Here is a 13,231-nt window from a genome sequence, read left to right as displayed (position 1 = left end):
AGCCTGACACAGGGCTCGAACTCATGAACCATGAGATCATGACCTGAGCTGAAATCAAGAGTCAGACACAAGAGTGAGCCACCCAGATGCCCCTTTGTCTCAATTTTAAACAGGGGAAACCTGAAATACCATACAGAATTTGTTAAAATAGGGGGAAAAAATCAAGCAGGGCTTGGGCACCCGGAGTAGGGGAGGAAAAATGCTGGGAGCTGCCTTGGGCTTGAAGCCTACTACCTGAGCTGTCCTGAGTGCTGTGTGTTGTTTATTTCATCCTGGCCTTGCTCTGTCCCACAGGGACGCTTTAAACTTGGGAGAACTGAGGGATAAAGTGCTGCAGCGTCCCGCCCAAGGCCTTGAGGCTTATAAGAAGTAGGTGCAGAACTAAGGGTAACAACAAAGGTTAGTGACATTTATTCGATGTTGACTGTCTAGTTTACAGAGAAGCAAAAGGAGGCATTGGGAGCATCAGCGGCTTGTTTCTGAGACCACTCAGTGGTGAAGGGCAGACAGGGTGGACGCTGGCCCCAGCCCGAGGCTGTAAGAAAACGAGGCTGGCTTCCAGGCTTCCTGTTCCTCCTCTGCAACACCTGGGGGTTACAAGGAGGCCTCAGAGCTCTGACCTGGGGCCGCGAGTCCCACAGCTGGTCCGGAGCAGGGGAGCAGGTGGTGAGGCCCCCCCCCCGCCTCTGGGAGAGCAATGCCAGCTGTGGGCCAGATGGCGGCCAGGCCTGTGGACGCTGTCTGCCGTGTCCTGCCTCCAAGCTCTGCCAGACCACAGGTCAGCATTATTGGATGAGGGTGTGCGGTAACCTTCGTGGGCCCTCCAGTTCCCCCACCTGCCAGGTTTTCCACCTGCCTGTGTCCCCTCCCCGGTACAGCAGCCAATCAGACTCAGGTCAAGAACCCTGGGGGAGGTCCCTGGCCTCGCTCTGCCTCACTCTCACATTCTATCTGCTGTATCTTCTGTTGGCTTCTGCAAAGTACATCCCAGCTAGGACCATTTCCCACCTCTCCCTGGGATGAGTCCCATCACTTGGACTAAATACTTGCCTCCTACATAATGTCCCTAATTCAAGATATGGTCCACAAGGTTCTCTGTGACCTAAAGCACCATTCATTGCTTCCCACCCCGCCTTCTCCTCCCCTCTCCGTCTCCTTCAATTTTCCCTCGCCAGAAAACACTCCAAGCATGATCCTGCCTCGGGGCTGTTGCACTGGCTGTCCGGTGCCACACGATCTTGGAATGCCTGGTATGTCCATCGTACCATGCCTCTGTAGTGTGCCAGGGGCCCAGTGAACCTCTTCTCGCTTATCTTCAGCTGTATGCCTGTATGTCTGACATGTGGGGCGGATCTTGGTGTTTATGAAGTGTGGGTGCATATGGATGCCATTGACTGCAGCCGTATGTGTGGCGGGCGTGCGAGCTGTAGGTCTCTGCTGAGCAGGGTTTGATGCCTGCATGTGGTTCATCTGGAACAAAGGCTCAAGTGGCAGGCCGACCTCGGGCAGGCAAGGGTGTGTGCGTGTGCAGAGCTTGCCAGAACTTGAGCTGGTCATGCGTGCACATATTTAACATTTACTGAGCGCTTATTGTGTGCTAGAGAAGTCAGCGGGACCTCTCAGCACCTGATATCTGTCAACTTGCACAATGTCAACTCCTGAGCATTTAACACAAATGACTGAGTATCTACTGTGTACCCACCCGATCCTCTGCTGCAGGTGGATCAGAGTGTGGCTCTATCTGCAGGAGCCTGCTCAAGCAGGCCCCTTGCTTCCTCCTTGCCGTTTGCATGTGTACCCCCTTCTCCTCGCGCTGATCGCAGGGAAAGCTCTGAACTTCATTTGGACCCCTGGACCCTGCTGCGGGCTGCACAAGGGAGGGTTGGAGGGGCGGAGATTCTAGGCTTTCTAGGCTACACTTTGGGGGCTGTCCTTGAAGGCTCTGGAAGCTTTACAAAGGCTTTGCTGGCCCTGGGCTCCATGGAGTCTACAGTGGGAGTTGATGGAAGAAGGGAGGGGAGGAAAGGAAGGAAGGAGAACAAAGAGAAAAAGGAGGGACACAGATGCACAGCTTTAAGCCTTGGCTGAAGATTAGGTATTTGTGGGGGGGTTGGAATTTTGGGGTCCAAGGGCATTGGGTCTGGTGGAATGGACTTTGGGGGTATAAGTGTGCTTTTGAAGGGTCTGTGGGCAAGGATTTGGGGGAGTGGGAGTTAGGATTGGAGTAGAGGACAGGGGTTTTGGGGTGTCAAAACCGGAAATGTGGGTGAGGCAGGTTTGGGGATATGAGGGCCGGTGACTGGAGTCTGAAGGTGGATGTTCTTGGGTTTGAGGGTGGAGGCTCTGGGAGGGTCAGAGGAGAGTTAGGACCCAAAGCCTGGTTGGCAGTCTCAGGCCGGGGCAGGGGATGAATTCCCACGTTTGAGGGAGGTCTTGGGGAGTGAGTGACCCTGGAAAGGGAGGGGAAGTTCTCAGAGCTCTTGGACCAGTTTCTCCATGCTCCTCCCCATCTCGGCCCCGCCCCTCCCCCTTTTTGGAACAGACCCCGCCCCAGACCAGCCGAACTTCACCTTCGGGCCAGCATCTACTCTCCGAGCCCCCTCCCGGGTCCCACCCACCCCTCACTCTTCGCCTTTGTCCCGCCCCTTCCCAGCCTGGGCCCCGCCACCTAGACCACGCCCCACCCCTTCTCACAGACTCCGCCCCCACCCAGGCCCCGCCCCTCTACCCTGTGTTGAATTGGCCTATGCCTTCACCGCCCCAGCCCTTCCGCAGACCCCACCTCTCTCCGCCCAAGACCCACCCCCTCATTAGACTGGGCCCCTCCCCTCGCCCAGGGCCGCGCTCCTTGCAGAGCAGGCCCGGTGCCGCCCGCCCCCGTCCCCCCACCCCCGCGTTTCTGTCTCCCGGGCCGGCGCGCGCGGCTCCCGTCACTTGAACGCGCGGCGGCGGCGGCGGGAAGATGGCGGAGTCCGGTGGCGGTGGTGGCGCTGGTGGCGGCGGCTTCGGAGCGGGCCCGGGCCCCGAGCGCCCCAGCAGGTGAGACCCGCCCGCAAGGTGGGCCGGTACCTGCCCCGGGGCCAGGGTAACGTGTGGGGAGTCCGGGGGATCCTGAGGGGCTGAGGAGCCTCCTGGGCTGGTTCGAGGGTCTTTGCGGGGGACTACGGGCTTTAGGGGGTCAGGGAGTACTGAGGGGGACCGAGGGCTGCTGGGGGCAGGTGAGGGCAGGCTGGGGGCCGCAGGACCTCGATGCATCTGCATGTGGCCCTAGGGGTCTGCGGGGGCATTGAGGGGCATGGGAGTCTGAAGGAAAATTCATGGACTCCAGGCTGTGATGGGGTCATGGGGGAACTGGGCATGCCAAGGGGTCTGGCAGGCAGAGAGGGCCTCAGCAGAGGACCATGGGCAGTCCTGGGGACCCTAAGGAGTGGACTGAGGGGAGCTTGAGGGACTGAGGTCCAAGGCTTACTGGAGGGTGTTGTAGGACCCTGAGGTGTCTAAATGTGGTCCTGGGGGCATACTGTGGGGTCCTGGCAGGGATGAGGACTGTGGAAGGCTGGAGGTGGTGGCTCAAATGAACCTGAGGGCCCGAAAGAGGCCTAAAGGGCTTGGAACCTGAGAGGGGAGGCTGAGGTTGCCTCCCCAGGTCCTAGTGAGTTCTGATGGGCAAGGAGGGGTCTGGAGTTCCCCGGGGTCCTAAGGGCCTGGGGTGCGTCTTGGGGAGCTTTTGGTCTAAAGAAAACACAAGGAGCATCCATCTTGGGTGCTCTTTCCTCCCATCCCTGCGGGGTTCAAATCCTCCCGCAGGCAAAAGGACTTGAAGCAAGGTCTTCCCCACAGACCAAGGGGGCAGAATTCACCCTCTTTGGTCACAGGGAGGCCCCCCCCCCCTTTCCTTTGGCCAAGTCCCGAGACTGGTTGCCTGAATCCCAGAACTGGTGTAAAAATGGAAGGTGTTTGTGTGCATTGTTTTGGATTCTCAGAGGGGGGGAAACATGTGCTTTAAGTAGCACAACCTCCCTCTTCCCATTGCACAAGGCCGGATCCTCCCATCCCGGCCCCCTAGGAAACCCTACCACCCTTGGCTGGCCGAGGAGGAAATCTGGGCTCTTCTTGATGGTGAGCTTATGGAAGCGAATAATTTCAGTGTGTAAGTGCTGAAGTTGTTCACTACTTGTGAGCTGTGGAGGCAGTCCTCATTGGGGAGACTTGGGCTGGTGCTGACCCGAAAGACTTGATGGGTCGGCGCGTGAATTGGGCTTTAGAGGCCTGCAGTGGGGAGTGAGGAGAGCTCAGAAGATTTGTAAGACACTCAGGGGGTAGAGTTGGCAGGGCTTGTTGACCAGGCATGAGGCGACATGTAAGAAACACATAAAAAGGGGCAGCTAATTCTGGGCCCCTGCCTTGGGCCCAGGGAGGGGATAACCTGGGGGGCAAGAGCAACGTATAACTAATTGCATACCACATAATTCACTCATTTTAGCTGAGCAGTTGATTGAGTTTTAATAAGTTCACAGAGGTTGTGCATGCTTTAATACAATCCGGTTTTTAGAAGGCCTCCATCACCCCCAAGAATTCCCTCAAGCTTGTTGCGGTCAACCAAACTGCCAACCCCCTGCCCCAAACACACCCTGATTTGCTTTTGCTCTCTGGTTTTGCCCTTTTAGAAATTTTCTATGAATGGAATTCTACGATATGTGGCTTCTTACGTCTGGCTTCTTTTCCTTAACTGAATGTTTTTGGAAGTTCATCTGTGTTGTCACAGGTATCAGCAGGTTGTTCTTTTTCATTGCTGCAGAGTATTCCATTATATGGATGAACAGATTTGCTTACTCATTTACTGGTTAATGGACGTTTGGGTTTCCGTTTTGACAATTACAAATAAAGTCCCTGTGAACATCCAGGAATGCATCTTTGCGGGGACGTAGACTTTCATCCCCCGGGGTAAATACCTAGGAGTGGAATGACTGCATCCAATGGTAGGTGTAGGTTTACACTTGATGTGGCCTGTCTTTGATTTTAGCCACTTTCAGTATATGCTGGTATCTTATTTTGTTTTCATTTATTTATTTTTAAATGTTTTATTATTTTTAAGAGAGAGTGTGCATGCTCGTGAGCGGGGGAGGGGCAGAGACAGAGGGAGACAGAATCCCAAGCAGGCTCTGTGCTGACAGCGGAGAGCCTGATGTGGGGCTCAGACTCACACACTGTGAGATCATGACCTGAGCCGAAGTCAGATGTTTAGCCAACTGAGCCACCCAGGCACCCCCTGATTTTGGTTTTAATTTACATCTCCCTAATAAATAATCATGTTGGACACTTTTTCATGGTCTCATTGGCTATTCATATCTTTGGTAAGATGTCTTTTCAGATTTTTTTGCCCGTTTTCTATTTGGGTTCTCTTCTTATTGTTGATTTTTAAGAATTCTTTATGTATTCTGGATACAAGTCCTTTATTAGATATATGATTTGCAAACATTTTCTCCCTCTCTCTGATTCATCCTTTCCTTTCCTTTCCTTTCCTTTCCTTTCCTTTCCTTTCCTTTCCTTCCTCTCTCTCTTTTTTAAAGTTTTTATCTATTGATTTTGAGAGAGAGAATGTGTACGCATGCACAAGTAGGGGAAGGGCAGAGAGAATGAGAGAGAATCCCAAGCAGGCTCCATGCTGTCAGTGCAGGGCCCAATTTGGGGCTCGATCCCATGAACTGTGAGATCATGACCTGAGCTGAAACCAAGAGTTGGACACTTAGCTGACTGAGCCACCCAGGACCCCCGCTTTCTTTCTTTTTCTTAATGATATTTTTCATGGGGCAAAATTTTGTCATTTAAAGAAAATGTTTTTTTTTTTTTAATTTTTTTTTCAATGTTTTTATTTATTTTTGGGACAGAGAGAGACAGAGCATGAACGGGGGAGGGGCAGAGAGAGAGGGAGACACAGAATCGGAAACAGGCTCCAGGCTCTGAGCCATCAGCCCAGAGCCCGACGCGGGGCTCGAACTCACGGACCGCGAGATCGTGACCTGGCTGAAGTCGGATGCTTAACCGACTGCGCCACCCAGGCGCCCCTGAAAATGTTTATTTTTTGAGAGAGAGAGAGAGCGTGTATGTGCGCATGCCCGTGTGAGCATGGGAGGGGCAGAGAGAGAGGGAGACAGAGAATCCCAAACAGGCTCTGTCTCACGAACTGTGAAATCATGACCTGAGCTGAAGTCAAGAGTTGGATGCTTAACTGACTGAGCCACCCAAGAACCCTGGAAATTTTGCCATTTTGATGAAGTCTGGTTTATCAGTTTTCTTCTCTTATAGATCACACTTTTAGTGTTATATCTAAGAAATCTTTAAAAAAATTTTTTTAATGTTTATTCCTTTTTGAGAGACAGAGACAGAGCATGAGTGGGGAAGGGACAGAGAGAGAGGGAGACACAGAATCTGAAGCAGGCTCCAGGCTCCGAGCTGTCAGCACAGAGCCCGACGCGGGTCTCGAACTCACGGACCTCGAGATCATGATCTGAGCTGAAGTCGGACGCTCAACCGACTGAGCCACCCAGGCGCCCCAGAAATCTTTTTTTTTTTTTTTTTAAGTTTATTTATTTATTTTGAGAGAGAGAGAGAGAGAGAGAGGGAGAGAGAGCAAGCAGGGGAGGGGCAGAGAGAGAGAGACAGAGAGAGACAATCCTGAACAGGCTTTGCACTGTCAGTGCAGAACCTGATGTGGGGCTTAAACCCACAAACGGTGAGATCATGACCTGAGCCCAAGTCGAACGCTTAACCTACTGAACCACACAGGCGCCCCTAAGAAATCTTTTCTAAATGGAGGCACTTTTTAAAAAGACATCCCCCCCACCTCTGAGATGCACATTTGCCCCCTTCCATCCATCCCAGTGAAAAATTACCGCTGTCTAGAGTAACTGATAGGGAAGGTGCTCTTATCCCTGTGGTGCTGGTATGGGGAGAAGGGGCCAGAATCCCTAATATGGTGAGAAGGAACGTATAGAAAGAGGATCAGGTTTTGAGGGAGATTGTGGCACACAGTGTTTTGCCAAGGCTCCCTTGAGGTTAGAGGCCTTTGTAGCATTGTTCATTTATTCATTCCTTCATTTATTCCAAATGGGCCGGTGAGGACCAGTGTATGACATGCCCATGCCTCATCTTCTCCATACTTCCACACTCCAAGGTCATGGCCTCTCAGAGCCATCTGCCTGACCACCTGAGCTCAGTTAGCCCCGAGAACACTTTTTCTGGCCACTTTGTATTATGTGGTAAAGTTTAAATAGCATAAAACTCACTTCCTTAAAGCGAACAATTCAATGGCATTTAGTACCTTCGCGATGTTGAGGAACTGTCACATCCGCCTAGTTCCAGAACATTTCCATCACTTCAAAAGAAACTTTTGTACCTATTGACAGTCACCCCCCGTTTCCCCCACCCCAGCCCCCCACAACTATTCATCCAATTTCTGTCTCTATAAATTTCCCTGTTTTGTAAACGGAGTCCTACAACACGTGACCTTTTGTGTCTAGCTTCTTTCACTTTGCACGTTTTCCAGGTTCATCTACATTGGAGTGTGTATGAGCATTCCATTCCTTTTTATGACTGTATAATATTTCACCATGTGGAAATAGCCCATTTTGTTTCTCCATTCACCAATGGATAGACATTTAGGTTGGTTCCACCTTTTGGCTACTTTGGATACTGCCGCTGTGGACATGCACGTTCAAGTTTTTGTCGGAACACTTGTGTTCAGTTCTTTGGGGCATATACCAGGAGTGAAGTCGCTGGGTCTCATGGCTGTGGTGTGTCCTCGATCACGCTGTCACCACCTGCCACTACTTAGTATGTTTGTTAGTGGGCACGCCTTGAGGCTGGAGAGCATGTCTGCCTTATGCTGTCTTGTATGCCTGGAGCAAGGCTGCACAGAGGAAGTAAGTGTTCGAGAAATATGGCCGGGAGCGGGGAGGGAGAGAGGAAGGGATGGATTGGAAAGGGGTGTGGCAAGAGCTTTCTAGAGTCTCTTGCAGTCTGGCGGGAAGGAAGTCCCCTCTGCGGGATTGGGTCAGTCCTTCGCCTTTTCAGGGAGACTCGCGGGGTTGCTGAGGCTGGGGGAGGCTGGCCTTGTCTGTGAGGTGGTTTTCCAGTCTGCCAGGAGGCGCCTGCATCTGCCTTTTTGTCCCATGAAGGGTTTTGTCATTTGGCCAGGGGTGGGGGTGGTTCCTGTCTTCCCCTTGGCCTTTCCAACGGTCCCACAACTCAAGAAACTGTCCTCAGGAGGGACTAAGCTCCCCCACCCCCCACCGCCCCCAGCATTATATAACTTGTTTGTTCCAACTTCACTTTTCTGCAACCAAGGGGGAAAAAAAGAAAGAGAAAAGCTTATTCTCCTTCCTTCCCATCTCGAGGGATCAACAAAAAACTCGTTGCCTAGTAGAGATGGTCGTTAATAACCAAGCTGAACCTCCGGGATGGATGGAGCGTGGCTGTCTCAGCCGAGGGCTTGCAGACGGGAGGTGGGGTCCTAGCTGCAGACTCACTCGCACAAAAGACACTTGTTCTCTAGTGGGCCCCCTCCCAGCTCCACCTCAGGCCTTCCACGAAGGTCTGGGTTTCGGGAGGGAGAGGAGGTTTGTGGCCACTCGGGGTGTTGTGGGGGGGGGGGGTGGGGGTGGAGGAATTCTCCTGGGAGCTGCACTTCCCCGGCTAAAATTCCATGACTGTGAGGTACCGGGCCGGTTGACTTCTGGAGGGACCTTCTTGCTACGGAGGCTCTTCAGATGTTGGGGCATTGGCATCCTCAGTCCTCGGCCCATCTTCCCTAACAGCGTCTGGATGGGGCCCCGTCTCGCTGACTCACGCTGCTCCCGGGGGCTGAGTCGAGGGTATCCGGTAAGGGACGTGCCGGCCACAGGTGTTTTCATGGGAAGTTATGGCCCAGACACAGCGTGAGCGGGTTTGGCAGTTCAGCGAGGCATCTGCTTCTGGCTTGGTGACCTTTGCTTGTTTAAACGTTCTTACCAAGCCCTCTCTGCCTGTGCCCTAGATTGTCCCCACTCAGCCCCGAGGCCCTAGAAGAGTCCAGCCCCCCAACCGTTGTGTGAAAGACTGGGGGACCTTTTGGCCTTTTGAGAAGGTTCTTGTTCCTTTGGCTTTGTCCTCTTTTCAGCCAGGAGGGAGAGAGGGAGTGTTGACTCTTCAGAGATGGGGCCTCAGCTCCTCCTCTTGAGAATTCTGGGAGATCTGGTGGTATCGGGGGCCTCATCAGAGCCACCTGTGTCTGTGGTCCCTCCTTCTGGCAAGCAGGGCGGCCCCAGGTACTCACCGTGCACCTTGGGCATGTCTGCAACCCTTCGTGCCTTAAATTGCTCATCTGGGAAGGCCGACTGGGAAGGGCATCTGGGACGAAGTGACCTATGTGAGGGTGCACCTGGATGTGGCGTGTGCATCGAAATGTTAATGTAGAGATGGTGATGTCACCCTGCAGTCCTGATGCTGCCAACATTCTGGCCGCTGCAGCCACAGGGGGCACGAGGGGATTGTGGGGTTTGGGCAAGTCTCGCCTACGCGTCAGTGTGGCAGGTGGGAAAAGAGAAAGCTGGTGTGTTAGCCCATTCTGGTTGCTGAATGTCATAGACTGGGTGGCTTACAAATAATGCACGCATTTCTGAAAGTTCTGGAGGCTAGGAATTCCTAGATCAAGGCACCAGCAGGTTTGGTGTCTGGTGAAACCACTTCCTGGCTCACAGATGGCTGTTTTCTTACTGTGTCCTCTCATGATGGAAGAAGCAAGGGGGCTCTTTGGGACCCCTTTTTCTTTTTCTTTTTAAAAAAAAAAAATTTTTTTTTAACGTTTATTTATTTTTGAGACAGAGAGAGACACAGCATGAACGGGGGAGGGGCAGAGAGAGAGGGAGACAAAGAATCGGAAGCAGGCTCCAGGCTCTGAGCCATCACCCCAGAGCCCGATGCGGGGCTCGAACTCGCGGACCGCGAGATCGTGACCTGAGCTGAAGTCGGACGCTTAACCGACTGAGCCACCCAGGCGCCCCTCTTTTTCTTTTTTTAAAGATTTTTATTACTTTTAAGTAATCTCTACACCCGACGTGGGGCTCGAACTTACAACCCCGAGATCAAGAGCCACATGCTCTACCGACAGAGCCATCCAGGCACCCTTGGGTTCCCTTTTATAAGGGCACTGATCCCATTCGTGGCCCCACCCTCATGACCCAATCACCTCCCAAAGCACCCCCCTCGGCCATCTGAATACCATCACATCACGGGTTAGACTTTAACATGTGAACTTTAGGGGGACACAAACATGCAGTTGTCCTGAGCAGTTGGGAGGATGGTGGCACTCTTACTTGGTGGCCGTGAGAGGGTCGGTGGCAGGGGCAGTAGGAGAATGGAACACATCAAGTCCAAGCTGCTTCTGCAACATGGAGAGGGCAGGCGCTTCCAGGCGAGCCTCGCACCCGGCAACAGAGGGCAGAGGACAGCTCTGTGGGTCTCTACAGAGTATTGGGGAGGGGGCAGTGGAGTCTGAGGCAAGCTGGAGGGAGCGCTGGGCTGGAGGTGCTAGAGGGCCGGGGCCGAGAAGCTCAGCTCCTCCTCAGGCAGCGAGGTGCCCCCTTCCTCACCACCCCCTTCCTCACCGCCTCGCCAGCAGGGTCCCGCAAGCTCACGATGTGAAATTGCTCTGAAAACCACGCGCTTCACCCCGAATTGTGGAGCATTTGTCTCACAGCTGGACGGCTTCCACCTGGTAGCTGCGACCCCCCTGGGGGACGGCCTTCTTGTCGTCGGCCATAGGGGTAGAAAGGTTTTATTAGCCTCTGCTATCATAGTGCCATCTCCAGGGAGCCCATGCGGTATGTCATCCCACTTTGCTCAACGCCGATTATTTTTTATTGCCGATCCACACGGGAGAGCTTAGCGAGACCAGGTCGGAGGTTTGCGCTCCTATCGCCCACCCCAGACACTTTAAAAGCGGGGCTTTCTCTGCATTGCTACCCTTTGGCCTTAGGGCGTGTTACAGACTTGGGGTTGAAGGCCCTGGAGAAGGGGAGGGGAGGAAGGCCCAGATAGAAACAATTCCTCCACATAGGCGGCTTCTGGCATCCCTGGCTCTGGCTCCTTTCTCTTGCGGACGGGACTCGTTTGACGCCTTTCTCTTCCTCTGGTGATTGTCGTATGGTTCCTGTGTGCCTGCTGCTGTGCCCGACGCTAGCCCTGGGCCCCCAGGACAGACAGGCTTTGCCCACGTGGGACATGTCAGCAGGGTTAGCAGGACAGTTGTGTAGTCATTTCTTTGCACTTGCCATAAATGATCCTGAGGTTCCTGCCTTTTCTGGAAGGTTCTGAGAGCCTCGTGGACGTGGCAGAGCTGAGTCTGACGGTTAGTGTCATCAGCTCAGAGGAAGGGGGTCGTGGGAGGTAGACTATTTTCTGGGTACGGGCAAGTGGCACGTGCAGGTTCTGAAGGAGGAGCAGCCTGGCTTTTCAGGAGTCATGAGGGCAGAGAGGAGCTGGAGAGGGTGGGAAGGAGGAGGCCAGGAGACTCAGGGGGTGCAAAATTTGAGTCAGGGGAGCCTGGGTCAGATCTGTGTTTTAGAAGGATCCCTCTTTCGAGAGACAAGGGGGCCTGGACCTAGCTAGGAGCCGTGGAGATGGTGAGGTGGGCATGAGTTTGGGGAAGATTCGAGATTGAACTTGTGCCATGTGCTGATGGACGGTGGAGGCCAGGCACGGAGTCACTGGCTCTCAGGTTCCCTCCAGAGACCGGGGAGTGAGTACTGGTTATTGACAGGTGGGCAGGTGAGCTGGCGGGAGGTAGGATGAGGCCCCACTTGCCTGAGGATGTGCTGCCTGTGAGCATCCAGTGGAGATGGGGGGCAGAGGTGGACAGCAGCCCGGAGGGCTTGAGGGCTCGTCTCTGTTCTGGAAAGCCCTTGTGCCCTTGTGCCTCTCCTTGCTCAAGGGCCCCAGGTCTTCCAGCGAGCAGTTGCTGGTCCCAGGAATGTCCCTTCTCCTGAGAAGAGGCTTTGGCCTAGTCTTAGCCACCCAGGGAGGTCTCTCCAGTTTGGATTCTGCACCCCTGCTGGAAGCTTCGCTTTGAGAGCACCCACCCCGCACACGTTCGTTTGCTGTCTCCTCCCCTCATCTCTTGGCCCACCATGTTGGTTCCACCTTTGAGCCACGTCCCTGTCTGGCCCCTTCTTCCATCTCTTCCTCATCCCTGCTCTGAGCCGCCATCGTGGGCTCTTGCCCTCCCAGCGGCTGCTGCCCTGCACTCCAGGGGGTCCTTCCCAAGACAGGCATCAGACCATGTGGCTCTGCCTGCCTCCTGCCTGGGGGCTTCCTCACTTTCAGAACAAACTTTACTTCTCCATGGGACCCCCACCCCCACCCCCACCCTACAGTGAGGCCCTGCCCACCCGCTGTGTCCTTGTGTTTCTGCAGCCCTGCTGGTTTCCAACAGCACTCTGCTGCCACCCCTCCTGGGCCTTCCACCTGGCTCTTCTTGGCTGGAGTGTCCCGTCCCTGTGCTTTGCACAGCCCCCAGGTGGCCTTCTTGGGGCCTGGTGGCTCTGTCCACTTGCCTTTCTGCATCCCGCGCCCTGTGATCGCAGTACATTCTGTGTGCTTAAAGACCCGTGTCCCCTAGAATGTATGCTTCCTAAGGGCAGAGCCTCCCTGTGGTGGCTCCGATTTGCTCCAGCAAATACCCCACACATAGCCTGGGATAGGTTTTCGAGGGGACCTGGCCTGACCTAGAGGCTTCTGGAACAGCCTTCCGCACTCCGCTGGGTGAGGCTCCTCCGTTCCCTCGCTTTATTTAACGGCACGGTCTGGGTAGGGAACCAGAAGCGGGCATGTCGGTCAGTGAATCAGCCCGTTAGAGAGAAGCCAGTGAGCGGTCCCCTTCTGCTTGTGCTTCACTTAGTTAACGGACAGGATCTCAGCGCTGTGTGCGGAGGACGGGAAACGGCCGGCCGCTCTCCCTGTCCAGCTGCCTGCAGTGGGAAGTGGGGGCCCGGGCCGCAGGGTCCCCACTGCCGGCAGCCCCGCCCTCCTCCTGTGGTAGCCGCTCCGCAGCTGTGCAGACGAGCTCTTAACACTTGTTAACCCCGAGTCTCCAGTCTCTTCCTCCTCCCCCGCCCCTTTCCCATTTCTCTCCAGAGAGGACCGCTCAGGATTCGCAGAACTCATCCCCCACGGCTACGAGAGCGCTTCCCTAGCA

General features: G+C 54.3%; 1 protein-coding gene across 2 annotated transcripts in view; it reads left to right on the top strand.

Moving 5' to 3' along the window:
- The first annotated feature begins 2,779 nt into the window (after positions 1-2,779).
- Positions 2,780-13,231, top strand: part of KLHL26 (kelch like family member 26) — a 28,887-nt gene continuing 18,435 nt past the window's right edge. Inside the window, exons 1-2 of one of the 2 annotated variants that reach the window (XM_086698544.1) lie at positions 2,918-3,039; positions 4,668-4,765. In XM_086698544.1, coding sequence (XP_086554670.1) covers positions 4,734-4,765 — 32 coding nt within the window. In that variant the 5' untranslated portion in view covers positions 2,918-3,039; positions 4,668-4,733. Of the gene's footprint in view, positions 3,040-4,667; positions 4,766-13,231 lie in introns of both variants that reach the window. The other variant, XM_025916443.2, reaches the window with a different exon arrangement.

The sequence above is a fragment of the Puma concolor genome, chromosome A2 (assembly GCF_028749965.1).
Source record: "Puma concolor isolate L17-30 chromosome A2, mPumCon1.1.hap2, whole genome shotgun sequence".
Taxonomy (NCBI): domain Eukaryota; kingdom Metazoa; phylum Chordata; class Mammalia; order Carnivora; family Felidae; genus Puma; species Puma concolor.
This window is presented reverse-complemented; position numbering and strand designations above follow the sequence as displayed.